This window comes from Helicoverpa zea, chromosome 17, assembly GCF_022581195.2.
Source record: "Helicoverpa zea isolate HzStark_Cry1AcR chromosome 17, ilHelZeax1.1, whole genome shotgun sequence".
Lineage (NCBI taxonomy): Eukaryota > Metazoa > Arthropoda > Insecta > Lepidoptera > Noctuidae > Helicoverpa > Helicoverpa zea.
This window is the reverse complement of record NC_061468.1, coordinates 10,548,349-10,562,685: the sequence shown is the minus strand read 5'-3', so window position 1 is coordinate 10,562,685 and position 14,337 is coordinate 10,548,349. Positions and strand designations below refer to the sequence as shown.

The 14,337-nt window shown below is 37.4% G+C and overlaps 1 protein-coding gene across 1 annotated transcript; it reads left to right on the top strand.

Moving 5' to 3' along the window:
- The first annotated feature begins 1,774 nt into the window (after positions 1–1,774).
- LOC124637945 (ceramide-1-phosphate transfer protein) lies at positions 1,775–12,618 on the top strand. The gene is made up of 4 exons (XM_047174689.1): positions 1,775–1,963; positions 2,629–2,840; positions 7,143–7,318; positions 9,267–12,618. The coding sequence occupies exons 1-4, from the start codon at positions 1,845–1,847 to the stop codon at positions 9,393–9,395; spliced, it is 636 nt and encodes a 211-aa protein (XP_047030645.1). The 5' UTR covers positions 1,775–1,844; the 3' UTR covers positions 9,396–12,618.
- Positions 12,619–14,337: the final 1,719 nt, after the last annotated feature.

Sequence of the window (14,337 nt, the reverse complement as noted above, 5' to 3'; positions counted from 1 at the left end):
TAGCCATCAGATCTGTCACATCTGAGAATATTAAATAGTGGTATATTAAAACTGAGACTCGGGGTGAGCCAAGTCTCAGCTACAGAGCAAGCCAGAGGCTTGAATTTATTGAGGAGGAATATGAGGTCGTGCTTTTTATGCCACACGCTCCTCACATTCCATTGAAGGAATACTTGGCGAGGCGCCATTTCTAATATTTGATAAAAGGTTAGTTAGTTGGTAGGCAACGTTGGACGGTAATTGGGTATTATTGGTGGATAGAATTGTAGAAAGAAGTTTAATAAGTATATCTATTATTGAGGAAACATTACTATCAATGAATGGGTTATTCAGAGCGCAGCCATCAGGCTGTGAAGGTGCAGGGGAGTTAATAATCTGCTGATGGGCAGCTTTATCATAAGAGGGAGATAGAGGGGCATGGGTCTTTGGCTTAAGGAAAACAGTTTTGCGGTATGACTGAGTGGGGACGGGAATAGCTTTTGCAGCATTAGCATAATTGCGAGAAGTAAGTGGGACAGATTTGCTAGCTTCAGCATATGAAAGGGACTTCTCAGCCATAACCGTCTTAATGGCCTTCTGTCTACCCAACTCGGGGCATGATTTGCTATTTGCAAAATGATTCCCCGAGCAGAGCACACAGAATGCCTCCGCCTCAGAAGTGCTGCAACCATCACCAGGGTGATCATGGCCGCACTTACTGCAGCGAGGCTTGGACCGACACACTAGTTCCACATGACCAAACCTGCAGCACTTACGGCACTGGATGGTGGGATAAACATATTGCTGAACCGGAAGGGAGGTGTAACAACAAAATACTCTTTGAGGTAATACTTGGCCATCAAAGGTAAGTACACATGTCTCTGTTGCCTTGAATACAGTCACTCCATCAATAACTACTTTCCTGCTTATGCGACGAACTTTCAGGATTTCACCACAACCTGAAGGGACCTGCAAGTATTTTTGGGCTTCCTCTTCATTTAAATCTGTGGGAACACCAGTCACAACACCCATCCTAGTTATATTAAAAGTGGGGATAGAGGCAACATAGCAGTTCTTATGTAAAATGCTGTTGATAATAAATGAGTTTGCATCCTGAGGGGATTTAAACTCTACAGACACACGGTTCCTACCAACTTTTTTAACACCATCACGGACAACATTGGTAATGTTATGTTTTTGTAGGAATATTCCGAAAGTAACAGGGTGTAGAGAGGTACCGGCGTTAGGCTGGGGCTCCAATCGAGAGACATGAACGATAAAAGGTGCCTTATCAGTAGCAGAGTACCTGCTGCGGCCAACTAGGTTTCTTTGTTGTTTTGATGGCGGGGTTGACACGCCAATGTTGGCATCATCTCCGGAGCGTTTCCTGGTATTCGAGGTTGATAGGGTCTGGGAGTCCGCGATGCTGCAAGCAACATCAGCGAGTTGGGAAAGCGGATAGTTGGGGGAAAGTGGAGCATATGCAGAGATGTCGGGAGGATCGGGATCGGGGGGTTTATTTTGATCCATTATGCTTGTAAAAAACTGGTTAGTTACCGAAATAACAACACACCACTGGTAACAAACAAAAAGACAACACACAAACACAAAACTAAGTCACAAAAGTTCACCAAAACACTTAAAACAGCTGAAAATTCTAGGCACACGTGCTAACCAAAGACACTCTGTGGCGAGAATCCCGACATTTGACGTTGCCACTTGCCAGGAATGCCAGTTGCTATCATCAGGTAATGTCAAAGCAAAGTGTCAACGACAGTTCGTGTTGTCAGCTGTGTCGTTTGTGCAGTACCTATAATAGGTATAGTTAGCGATATTTAAAATTATTTTTAATTATTTTGAGAGAAATGTCTAACGAAAACGCATTGGATTTACACCATGTCCACCAGAGTTTTCAAAGGAGTCTCAAGGAAGAAGACGACGTTGTTATCGAAGCTTACATAGACGGTTACAATGAATTAGTGAAGTAAGATTTTTTAGATTGTTTCCATATGGATTTAAAATTATTAAGTGCTTAGATAAGATTGGACAAAACATTAACGAGGTCGTTGGTTGCGAATTAGCGAGAAGTAGTACTTTGTAGTTACGTTATTCAATGTATAGATGTGTTTAAAGTTGAACAATGGTTTGGTATGAAACGATTGCAGGCAATTCCATTTTGGAGTTATGCACTTATGCAGTTGAGCGCGGGACTTTTCAATTAAGTCTATGGTACACCCTAGAATATTTTGTACTTTCAAATACATATATTATGGAAGTTAAATCTTAATGTTACTTATTTACAGTAATTTTCCTTTTGCTTCATGGTGTATAGCAAAATATGACCATGATTCATGTGTTATTCATGTTAATTGAGAGTAACTTGTTAAGAATCTGCATAACTTACTGAGGACTACAAGAATGTCACAATAACAACAGCTGTTCATGGAAGACAATTTAGCTTTATTTCATTTCATCCATTGTTCTATGAAGAAACAAAAAGGACTTTATTTTCAAAATTACAATTAATATTTAATCTTTGCTATTCTTAGAAAAAGAGGCGAAATGAAACGCTTAAGCAACCAATAAAATCTCATTAATTATCTCAAAATATTTGTACACCTAATATTGTATGTAAAATATCTCTTCCAGGTTTCTTAATCTGATAGGATCAGTATTCTCATTTGTAAGCAGTGATGTCAAAAGTAAAATTAAAATAATGGAGAAGCACAGAGAAGGTGACGATGCAGTACATTACGATTCATTCAAGAAAATGATGACGTATGAAAAAGAAACAAAGTTATGTGACAAAAATGGATTTGTGTCGGGCTCCAGGACAATGCTGCGTTTGCATCGCGGTTTGGGTATGCCTCTTCCTTCATCTATACTAGTGTATAATAAAGAGAAAAACATTTTTTGGGTTGGTTTGTATCCTAAAGGCTTTGAAACTACTGATAATCCGATTTGAAAAATTCTTTCACAATTAGGTGGCTCATTATTGAATACATACTTAAAATGCTGATTTTTGATGCATTTTATTTTAATTTTTTTTTGTTTATACTAGGATAGTTTTTTATATTTATTGTAATATGCTAGGTGGCTACATTATTTTTGAGTAATGTATGCTATATTTTATCCAAGTACGGGCAGTAGTTCCTGCAGGTGAAACCCCAGGATAACAGCTAGTTATCAATAGATTTATGTGTTTAGAATTGATTAAACTGACTGTTTTATGATACAGTTTGTCTGATAATCAATAATTTAAAGATTATGTTATTTATTATTTTGATAAAAAGTATTTTTAATACCTATATGCATGACACTATAAATGTTTTTCATATCACTAGAGTGCAATATTATGTTATTTAGTATTGTTAATTAGCCCTAATGAGTTTTAACTCTAAGGGCGTATTCAGATGACACGCGCCGATCACGCACAGCACCCGTGCACGCGTTCTGCCCGCCTTAAACCCGCACACGCGCTGCATCCGCCTCGCACACGCCTCGCGCCCACATAAACTACTAGTGACTGGACTACTTCGTTCACTAGGCATAGTGGCTTCCAGGTATCACAACGCGTACGCGGGGAGGGTGCAGAGCGCGGGCAGGGCGAGTGCAGGGTTGGCGCGAAGCGGGCGCGGGGCGTGCGCATGGCGTGCGCATGGCGTGCGCGTGTAGACCTCGTTAAATGCAATTTGAGATCTATTGATGCATTATAAGGCTCAAATTCTTATTTAACAAATTTCAATGCGAGTTGCACGCGGGTGGCGTGCGCGTGTCGTGTGAACGCGCCCTAACAGTAAAATTTAATTAAAGTTAAATATTAATAATTATACTTAGTTAATTAATTAATTGTTACATGGTCCACCATGTACATATTATGACTATGAATATGAACAATATGATGTTTATTTCAAGTATATTGTTGTTTAGACTAAATTGTTGATAAACTGGGAACAAATAAAAAAAAAACCATCTTTATAAACAAACGAATTTATAATGTTAGGTTGAGCAAACTCCTTTAATGAGTATCTCTTTAATTTTGTGAGTAGCTTGTATGATAATAGGACCAGCCCTGACCCAAATATTAAGTGACACTAAATAGATAGCAAATTGAGCATAGTATGTTATATCAGAGCAATGATTTAGCAGCAATCAGTGTCAACACATTTTATTCTATTATATAGGTAGTCAGTTCATTAGTCCAGTGGCGAATTTAATTTACAAGTGTGAAGCTTGTTTATTATTTTTATGCACTCCTTTTAACTCCTTTATGTAGTCCCCCAATTACTCCGTTTTATACTGCTTTGTGTACTCCTACCTACGTACTGGCAGAAATTGTAAACTGTCTCAAACAAATGAATCATAAAAGAGCCCCTGGCCTGGATCACTTAACCGCAGACATTTGCTTTCAATTTGCCATTCACTTTCCTGATACCATTACTGAACTTCTCAATAGATGCCTAGCGCTTAATTACTTCCCCGGCGCCTGGAAAGTGGCGCTGGTCAAAATCATCCCTAAACCCGGTAAAACAGACTTCTCGAGCAGCTCCTCATTCAGACCTATCGGTCTCATCAACGTATTTGGGAAACTGCTTGAGAAGCTGCTAATCAATCGACTAACCCACCACTTAAATATCTCCTCAGCCTCATCAAATATGCAGTTCGGCTTTAAACAAGCCACCTCCACTTTCCAAGCCATTGACAGCGCTCTTAGTGTCGTTAGGGAGGCGAAATCTAAAGGGGAGTGCATCGTGGCGGTGTCTCTGGACATCAAAGCCGCTTTCGACCATGCGTGGTGGCCTGCCATCTTTCACCGACTTCGCACCACCAACTGTCCTGCAAACATTTATAAGTTACTGCTCAACTACGTCTCCAACCGCAAAGTATGCCTCAGATTCGCAGACTGCCAAGTAGAAAAGAGCATGACCAGGGGTTGCATACAGGGATCGGTCTGCGGACCTACCTTGTGGAACGCGATCCTGGATGACCTTCTTTCAATGGAACTGCCATCTGGCTGCCACCTTCAAGCTTACGCCGATGACGTACTGCTTGTTACCCACGCGAAAGACACCACCGCACTCGAAAACTTAACAAATAGGTACTATGCTCTCAAAGATCACAGCATGGGGGAAATCCGTCAAGCTCTCCTTCGGGCCTTCCAAAACTCAAGCAATGGGGTTCACAAACAAATCAGCCAAATGCATCATTAAAATAGACGACCAAAAAATCAGTTTTGTCAACTCTTTCAAATACCTGGGAGTTGTCATAGACCGTAAGATGCGATTTACGCAGCATGCAACCTATGCCATAGAAAAATCTAAAAAATTATTAAACAAACTCACCATTTTTGTCAGACCCACTTGGGGCGTCCACGCAGATAATATACGTATCATTTACGAGCAGGTAATACAGCCAATCATTTACTACGCCGCGAGCATATGGTCCGGCGCACTGCGATACTCGTACATTCGGAAAAAACTCCTCTCATTACAACGGCTCTTTGCCCTCAAAATTATTCAGGGATTCCGCACTGTGAACACCCCCACAGCAATCTCGCTTGCCAACCTTACTCCTCTTCCCTCGAAAATTCTTGCAATAGCTGATTGCGAACGCACCAAACTCAACGGCTTCTCTTCTTTTCTACCCTCCGACATCCCACTGGAAACCCCCACCCACCCAACTTACTTCCTTCACCCCTCTCTCAGGAATGGCATTAAATTCAATGAGTTAAAATCAGTGGAAGAGATTGCTGCAGTGTGTGGTCCCGACACTACCCAAGTATACACCGACGGCAGCAAGCACAACGACAGGGTAGGTGCTGCTGTCGTTATTATACAAAACAATAGCGTCAGATATATTAAAAAACTGAAACTCCACGAGTGCTGTTCGGTGTTCCAGGCCGAAATGCTTGCAATACTGCATGCCTGCAAGCTGCTTTTAGACCGAAGATCCTCTCCTGCCACAGTCCTTTCAGACTGCAAGTCCGCCCTTACAGAACTGGCAAACCCCTATAGCTCGAACCATTTTGCTACGCAAGTCCACAATCTCCTCTTAGATGCTGAGTCTGCTGGCCTCAGTATATCGTTCGCTTGGATTAAATCCCATATCGGGATTCCAGGCAACGAACTGGTTGATTCCGCCGCTAAATCTGCTGCCAATCTTCACCGTTCCTGTGACTATGCATCGATCCCAATCAGTTACGTTAAATATAAGAATAATCTCCTCTGCCGCCAGGCAGCCTCTGATCTCTATGACACAGCAACTCACATCAAAACTCTTATCCCCAGCTATGAGCAGCTCCAAATATATTTAGCTTCAGTCAAACCAAACTTCGCGATCACGCAATATTTATCCAACCACGGCTACCACAAATCTTATCTTCACCGCTTCCACATCACCCCCGATAATCTATGTCCATGTGACGGGATTAGCATTCAGACCTGGAAACACCTGACTCAGGAATGTCTTCGCTTTTCTTCCACTCGGAATGACCACTTGATTGTGGCGGATGGTTCGAGCCCCTATGACATAACCCAGCTGACGCCAGAAGCTATGGACACCATGCACAATCACATTTTTCAGATTGTCAGGCAGCTCAAGCGGTTTAACAACAACAACTAGCCCATTTGTAACCGCCGATTACCATACCATCATCCCACCATTTCCCAACATTACATCATCCCATCATTTCTGTACCATATCCGTAAATTTAGTTTTATATTTTATTTATTATGTATGTATATATTATATAATTGATAAAACATATCCCTCCTCAAACCACCCACAACATCTAAAACCCCTCCACAATACCTCCCCAACCCAAAACCAGTCAGGAGAAAGGCGCAGACATACCATAAGTGTTACCCTTTCTCCCCAATGTAAATATTAAAAAAAAAAAAAAAAAACCTACGTACTGGTACTAGATTGGGGACCTCCACCGTAGAGATAATCAAATGCAATAAAGGCGAGATTCGACGCGCATTGTAGCCTTTATTATTTTGACAGTTTTTCAAACGATACTTCGATAAAGTGGTGCGTATACGTCACTGGCTGATAAGCCCTAAAAATAAAAATAAAGTAATCCATTTAAGGTTCAGACCTACCCTGCCCGTCTTGCATGTAACAGCCACATATTCTACCTTAATCATGTCATTTCTTCACAGACTTCATACGACTGTTCCTGAAGCGCCTAAGCGAAGCTGACGAAGATATGAACACTTGTACAACATGCCAGGGCTCCTACAACGAGACCCTGGCCAACTTCCATCCCTGGTACATTAGGAAGGCAGCTACACTGGCCATGCATGCCTTGCCGTCGAGACCTGATCTATTGAAAAAGGTGAGATTTATTTAACGAGAATTTGACTGTGATTTATGTGTTTTATATATTATGTGAATAGCTATTTAGCACCATAACTTTCTATATGTGTATGCTAGGTGAATCCAGAATTTTTCCCATTTTCCCAAGTAAAATTACCAGATAAAAAGTAGCTAATGTCCGGTTTACAGATGACGAATGAATGAATGACGAAAGCGTAACAAAATATCGCTTTTGTCACTTTTTACGTTTATCAAAATTAGTTGTAATAACATTGTGTCTAACCTGCAGAGTTAACTTCGCATTAGTTGTATTAGTTACGATTAGCTATGTTTGTGCTTTCACCCGCCTCTCGCATAGATCGTGTACCTAATTAGGATATAGAAAGTCTACACTAGTTAGTTAAAATGAGCTACTGTCCAAATTCTGGGTAACGGAGAATAGATTAATATTTATTGTGCTTGTCGTTCGCAAAATATACAAAATAGTCTACAGGAATTCCCTTCATTATCTAACTACTTGCGTCAGCAAAAAAATATCGCATAAAAAGATAAATTATCATCGTAATTTCTCGCTCTATTAAATTCCAACATTCCTATAAGAAGCCTTGACAATCAACACGGCAGCAACTGGGTCGTTTGCGGCGCCAATCAATAGCAATCAGTATAATTGTGAGAATCACCACTTGATTATTACTTTAGCGTTCGTTTGCATATCCACTCTACCACTCCTGGTGTGACGTCATTAATTATATTGAACTACGCGTATAGCGTCGCTCTTCAGAGTGAAAAAGTATTGAAAATAAGGAAGGCACTTCCTAATAAGCATATTATAAGGCCTCATATTTGCAGAGTCTGTAAGTAAAAGGTCTCACGTGCGTGAACAAAAACCCACAGTCGCACTTTTGTCCTCATTTTTTTTTTGGTCGACAGTTTTTATTTCTTCTACATATTAGTAATTCTTTTTTTTGTCTATAACAATAAGAAGGAAGCATTTTTTTACCCGCAAGGGCTCCAAAACTGTAAGACCTCTTTGAATAACTATTTCACAGACTGGACTGGAATCTAGACTATCTCCGAGTAACATAGGCCATATTATGTCCGGGTAAGCCTTCCTACCCTACCCTATCTTACCTCATCATCATCATCATCATCATCTCAGCCATAGGACGTCTACTGCTGAACATAGGCCTCCCCCTTAGATCTCCACAGATACCTGTTGGAGACGACCTGCATCCAGCGTCTTCCGGTGACCTTTACCTATAAGATCGTCTGTCCACCTTGTTGGTATCTTACCTCAGTATATAATTCCTACTTCAATCTCCTTGCGTAACCGCTTGAACGGATGTCTAACAAGGACGCCACGCCACTGAAAATCATTAAAAGATTATAGATTATTTAATAAACAATGACGCTATAATATATGATGATTATCACGCCACATTTTCGCGAACTGATAGTAATAATTGTAATAAATAAATAATGTCGGGATCAATATAGTGTTATGACGTGGGGGATTGTCTTGTGTATTTCCTACCTGTAATCTGTTTTGATAGCAAGGGTACTTTTATGAAGGGAATAACAATGACATCAGTGGCGGATTTACCATAATGGTCAGGGCTGTGGCATAACCACTTACATCCCATGATCCCATCATTTACTGCCCCTATGTATTCTCCCTAAATGCTATCTTATGTAGTGTCCTTATGAACTCGCTTATGTACTGCTCTTACGTATTCCACCTATGCACTTTTATGTACTACTCCTATGTACTCCTTATATATGATTTCTTATGCTGCGTATATTATTAGTAAGGGGCTGTGGGAAGAGAGCTGAACCTCCAGCTCTCTTCTTGTCGGCACTCTGCTTATTTTTAGCTTGACAATGACCGTTTGTCGAAAATGTCACGAATTTTCTGCTTACCTACTATTTCCGCAAAACCTTATTCATATTGTCCCTTGTTTTTCCAGATCTTCGGTACAGACGAGAGTTTAACAGCAGCACTAGCTATCTTACCTCAGACGCTCACATCTTGCGACGAGGTGTACGCTCGCGTTGAAAAACTATACACCGACTTCGAGTTCCATGAACTACCATAAAGTGCCCTAAGGTATTTATAGAAAATTGTTACATAAAAAACTATTTTATGTACAGACGCCAGCAGGTCAATCTACCCGAATCTGTCAAATTTTACCAATTGAACATTAACCTTCGACCATTGTGATAAGGTTGAAAATCCACTGAAGAAATTTGACAGATTGAGCCAGGTTGTGCTGTCCCCTATGGTAGTCAAACCAAAGAGGTTACTGCTCATGAATTTTTGCATAAATGCAGCTTTGTGATAAGGCTTTATACTGAGGAAATATCTTGCAATATATTCCTTGTTTAAATATCCAGTTATTCCTTAGTCCCATGTTACATGCAAATTAACATTGTCCGTATCTTTGCTTGAATTTGCTCGAAATTGAATCGAGCAACTGATAGCGTTTTAGGCCCCGGATTTCCGGAGGCCAAAATATTTATTTTATACTTACTATCAAGAGCTCTTTAGCACTTCATTTTTTTTTTCAAATAATATTTGCAACAAAGTCTAGATCGGAAAAATCATCAAACTATAATAGTATACGTTTTTCCATACTTAGCACATATTAAATTTATTTTATTAACGCCTTAATCAATTAAAACAATACTGTTTTCTACTATCAGCTTTATCAATTTGATGGAGATTGCTTATCACTGTTTTGATAAGAACTCTATTTTAATGCAGTGCGTATTTAATTAATCTTGCTTTAAAAACTTGTCAATTTCTTATACCTTCTTGTATTGTATGTATATATACCTTTGCCCTTTGGATATGTCTTTCTGCAGCAAATAATTATTCAGCCTCTTCGGATAATTCATGGGACTTACAAATTCTTATCTGATTATAAAGTAAAGAAAAAATAATTCTAGAAGGCGTTCATTTTGACAGATAAGCTTTATACATTGCGTTGTGGGCTCCGTTGTAATGACCAACTTTTCGAACAGAACAAGCGATGTATATTGTCGTTCTGTCAAAATGTTAGTGCTTACTTATTTTGAACACGAAATAAGCGTAATGTGATTATACTTGTCTATCTCACAAGAGCCATATTGTTATAATCAATAGTTGTGTTAAAATATGATCTCAATTACAACAAGTACACTTAATACGCATAATGATTTAGTTATTAAATAGAGGTACATCTTTTGTTTACCAGTCTAACTAAATACTTAACTTTTTTCGGTTTCGTAATGTGCAGTGTTGCCAGTGTTGTGGTGATGATGGCAACACCAAACAATAATTCAGTTGGTAATCTATGGAACCTGTTTTATTTTAAAATGAAATCACAATGAAGGCTCTGAGCTATAAAACAATGCATTTTAACTAAAATGCCTAGTGCTAATATTAATTAAGCTAAGCTTTAAGTATACAGATAATAAATTATTTAATATTAGTGCTTTGAAAAGAAATTAAACTAAGATATATCGTGTTATTTTATAATGCTTGAAATTCCAAACTAAAATTAAGCCTAATTTCTTATAAAATATTGCAATTTCAATAATCGACTGATAAATGCAGTATTTTGTATTTTGACGTATGTCACATTTAGTGCTGTCCTTGTCTAAACGCATTAGGAAAAAAAATACCTAGGTGTCTATCATTAGAGATTCAAGTATCGTAAAAAACCCTGAATATAAAATACTGTAGGCAAATGCATGTCAGTCGATTATTACCTTGCAATTGCTTTATTTGAGCGTGCAATATTTTTAGAAGCTAAAACAATTAGTCAAAAATTTTAATCGAAAATTAGATTTAGAAACTAGCACTGCCAGAACGGCTAGTACCATTCATCATTTATTAATAAATACCTAAGTAAATGTATATATATACATATAAAATGTGTCAGTCCACGGTAAAAGGTATCTTATGGGGCGTTGACACTTATGACATTGTGTTTCTATAGTTAAACGATAAAAAAACATTTTATCGAAGTAGGCTGAATAACAACACTTTTTGATGGTCAAGTTTACAAAAGACAGCCCTCGAAACGCCCGCCCTTCACCACGTCCTATGAGTTTTTGCTGGAAATTAGAAATGGTGCAACCAGCTCCCCAGAAACTCAATTCTGTAGTTATGGTTTGAACCGTTTCTATACAAAATATTTTACAAGTAGTCAAAACTTGCACAATTTCAATTTCTAAACGACTTAAGCGCCAAAGTCCATAAGGTAGCTTTTCTCATAGAATGACACAAATGTTTGTATGTTTGTATGCGCGCAATGAGCTCAATTGTAACGATTGCTCATTCAACAATATTTGGGTAGCTTTTGATAACAATTGTTATAAATATTGTAAATTATGCTTAGTTAAAATCATGTTTAATATACGCCCTAAATTAAGTACCTACTGTTTAGTTCAATGTTAGTAGTAATAAAACTACATTCTTCATCCACTTATTACAGTTTTAAAACTTAGTTTCAGTACTTATAGTTTTATCATGTGTTTGGTGCATAACCGTTTTTGAAAATATATTAAAGTTATTACTTTTTAGTATAAGTGCATCAGAAGTGTGTATATCCACCTTTTTTATTACTTATAAAAATCATGTAGGTATGCATATTACCTCAAGTATTTGAAACAGATGAATAAACACGACAAACATGGTTTCGGAAAGTTAATAAAACCTATGTAGAAAGTATACCTAATGTTCAATAGTAATATCAATCAAACTATAATAAACAATGAAATAAAATGTAGTATTATATTTCCCCATATCTTGATGTCCGTATTTTATAATGTGGCAGCTAACCAATTTTGTATTTTATGACCTAAGATAAAAATAGTCAATAAACCCACAGTGAATTATATTATCGTGCTTTTTTAGCCATCATTAAATTTAATTTCGTTATTCACATAATTTCACTTAATATTGTTTTTATTGAGCCAATGTAAGGTTCCTTTAAATATCTTTATTTTCAACCTAAATTAAATATAGGACTTTTTATAAAAATAAATAAATGGAATGCATAAAAATTATCAAGTAAGTGTAAGATTTCTATGGAATTGTATCTTTATTATAATCATGCTGTTAACTATGTGTAAATTATTGCTAATTATTACACTTAGGGCCAAAAAAATGGAGCAGAATGTACGAATTCTATAAATGTTCTCATCAAGAGGTCACTATTGGCCCCAAGTGTACAGTGTGCTTCGTACATTCCCAAATCATTCCTTGACGGGAAGCGTTTTTTATAGTTTTTGTAACAACGATTTGATGAAATAAAGTGTTTTTGCAAGGCATATATAGCTTTTTATTATCAACTCTTCCCCATTAAATCGTAATCAGACAGTGCTGAGATCATTTCTCTATTCAAAAAAGTATTTACCTCTTCATGCATCTTTTTAAAAGTGTTTGTAAATAGAAACAACAATATCTTTATAAATATCGCATTTATTCGATGCATCCTTATCTGTTCATACGCAACACAACAATATATTAGAACAATATAACATTAAATTAATTCATAGATTGAAACTTATTTTACAGAAGTTTTGCCAATCCCTGATGGATGGTCAAACAAAGGTTAATAAAGCCCATAGATTTATATAAAAAAAGAATATGTAGCAATGAATCCAAGTCAAATACAGTGATGTAATTAGCTTAACGACATAATTATTATCTACCTACGAACACATAATACATATTTTGGGTTGGAATCTGACTCGATTTGGATGAAACACACCTTGTTTCATCCAAATCCTCTCTCTCTGTAATAATTTTATCCTCTTGGTAGAACAAAAAACAGACAACTAAGTATACAAAGAATCAGTGTAAGTATTTCATATACATGTCTACTCATAAAAAATCCTGCAACATCAGTTCACCAAAGATGTATGCTAACAATAGAAAAATGCGAGTAAAACAGTATCTTTTATCACGTTTAATTCAACGGTAGCCATTAACACAGAAATCAAGAAAAAGATATCAGAATAAAAAAAAAACAGTAAAACCGTCTGTCTTGATTGACTTCATAAATACAAAACGGCTGAACATAAATAGTAAATACATACATATACAGACAGTGATAAGTTGCGTGGGGCACACTCATACAAGTATTGGAGGACTTATTAAAAAATATATTAGACTAAATAAGGCTAGGATCTGGTATTCAGCCGGATTTAAAAACTTCATGGTTCTAGCCAGGATTTTACCCCATAAACTTAAAACAGAATGATATTACCATAACTTTAAGTTATATAAAAACTATTAACTTGCCTTCAGCTTATAAAAGTGTCCTGGCCGATTATCGGCCAAGGCGGCTGTTATTGATGGAGATCAGCCAGCTGCGCAGGATGTATCATAGTGCACATGCGTACGCGCAGAATCGGGTGCATTCTCTATGCTCTGTATCGCGTAATCCTCAAGGATGTATCACTATTGACTTCCAGACAACAGGTTGCTTTATAAAATCCACAGAGCGATTTTACCTATCTCGGGAATTAAACCCAAGACCCCGTCTACAGCAGTTGCGACAACTAAACCAACGGGACCTAACTTGAGTTAAATAACATTATTTATACACATCAATATTCCAGGATCACATAAATAGAATACATATATTACGAAGAAAAAATCCTGCCTAATTCCATGAGAACTGAACATCACTCCCGCCCGGCTATAAATATCACAATATAGGTATTTTAACACGCGTTTCTTTTTCAATTTAATCAAGCTAGGCATAGAAATTTGTATTGATTAAAAACGGAAGAAATCTAGCAATATTCTATAGCTATGGGAGATACAGCGAAACAGTTAATTTTAATAACTACATGAGAACATGTTAACAATATTTTAGTTTTATACAAAGTATCCTACTATTATTGCTTTAAAACGAACGTGATGATCAAAACTCATTGTTTCACTATCCTGACCTATAAAATCATATAGTAATTAATCTGAAATGTCGATTGCTAAAATAGTTCAGGAGTACGAATACAGTTCTCGCGAAACTCAACGGC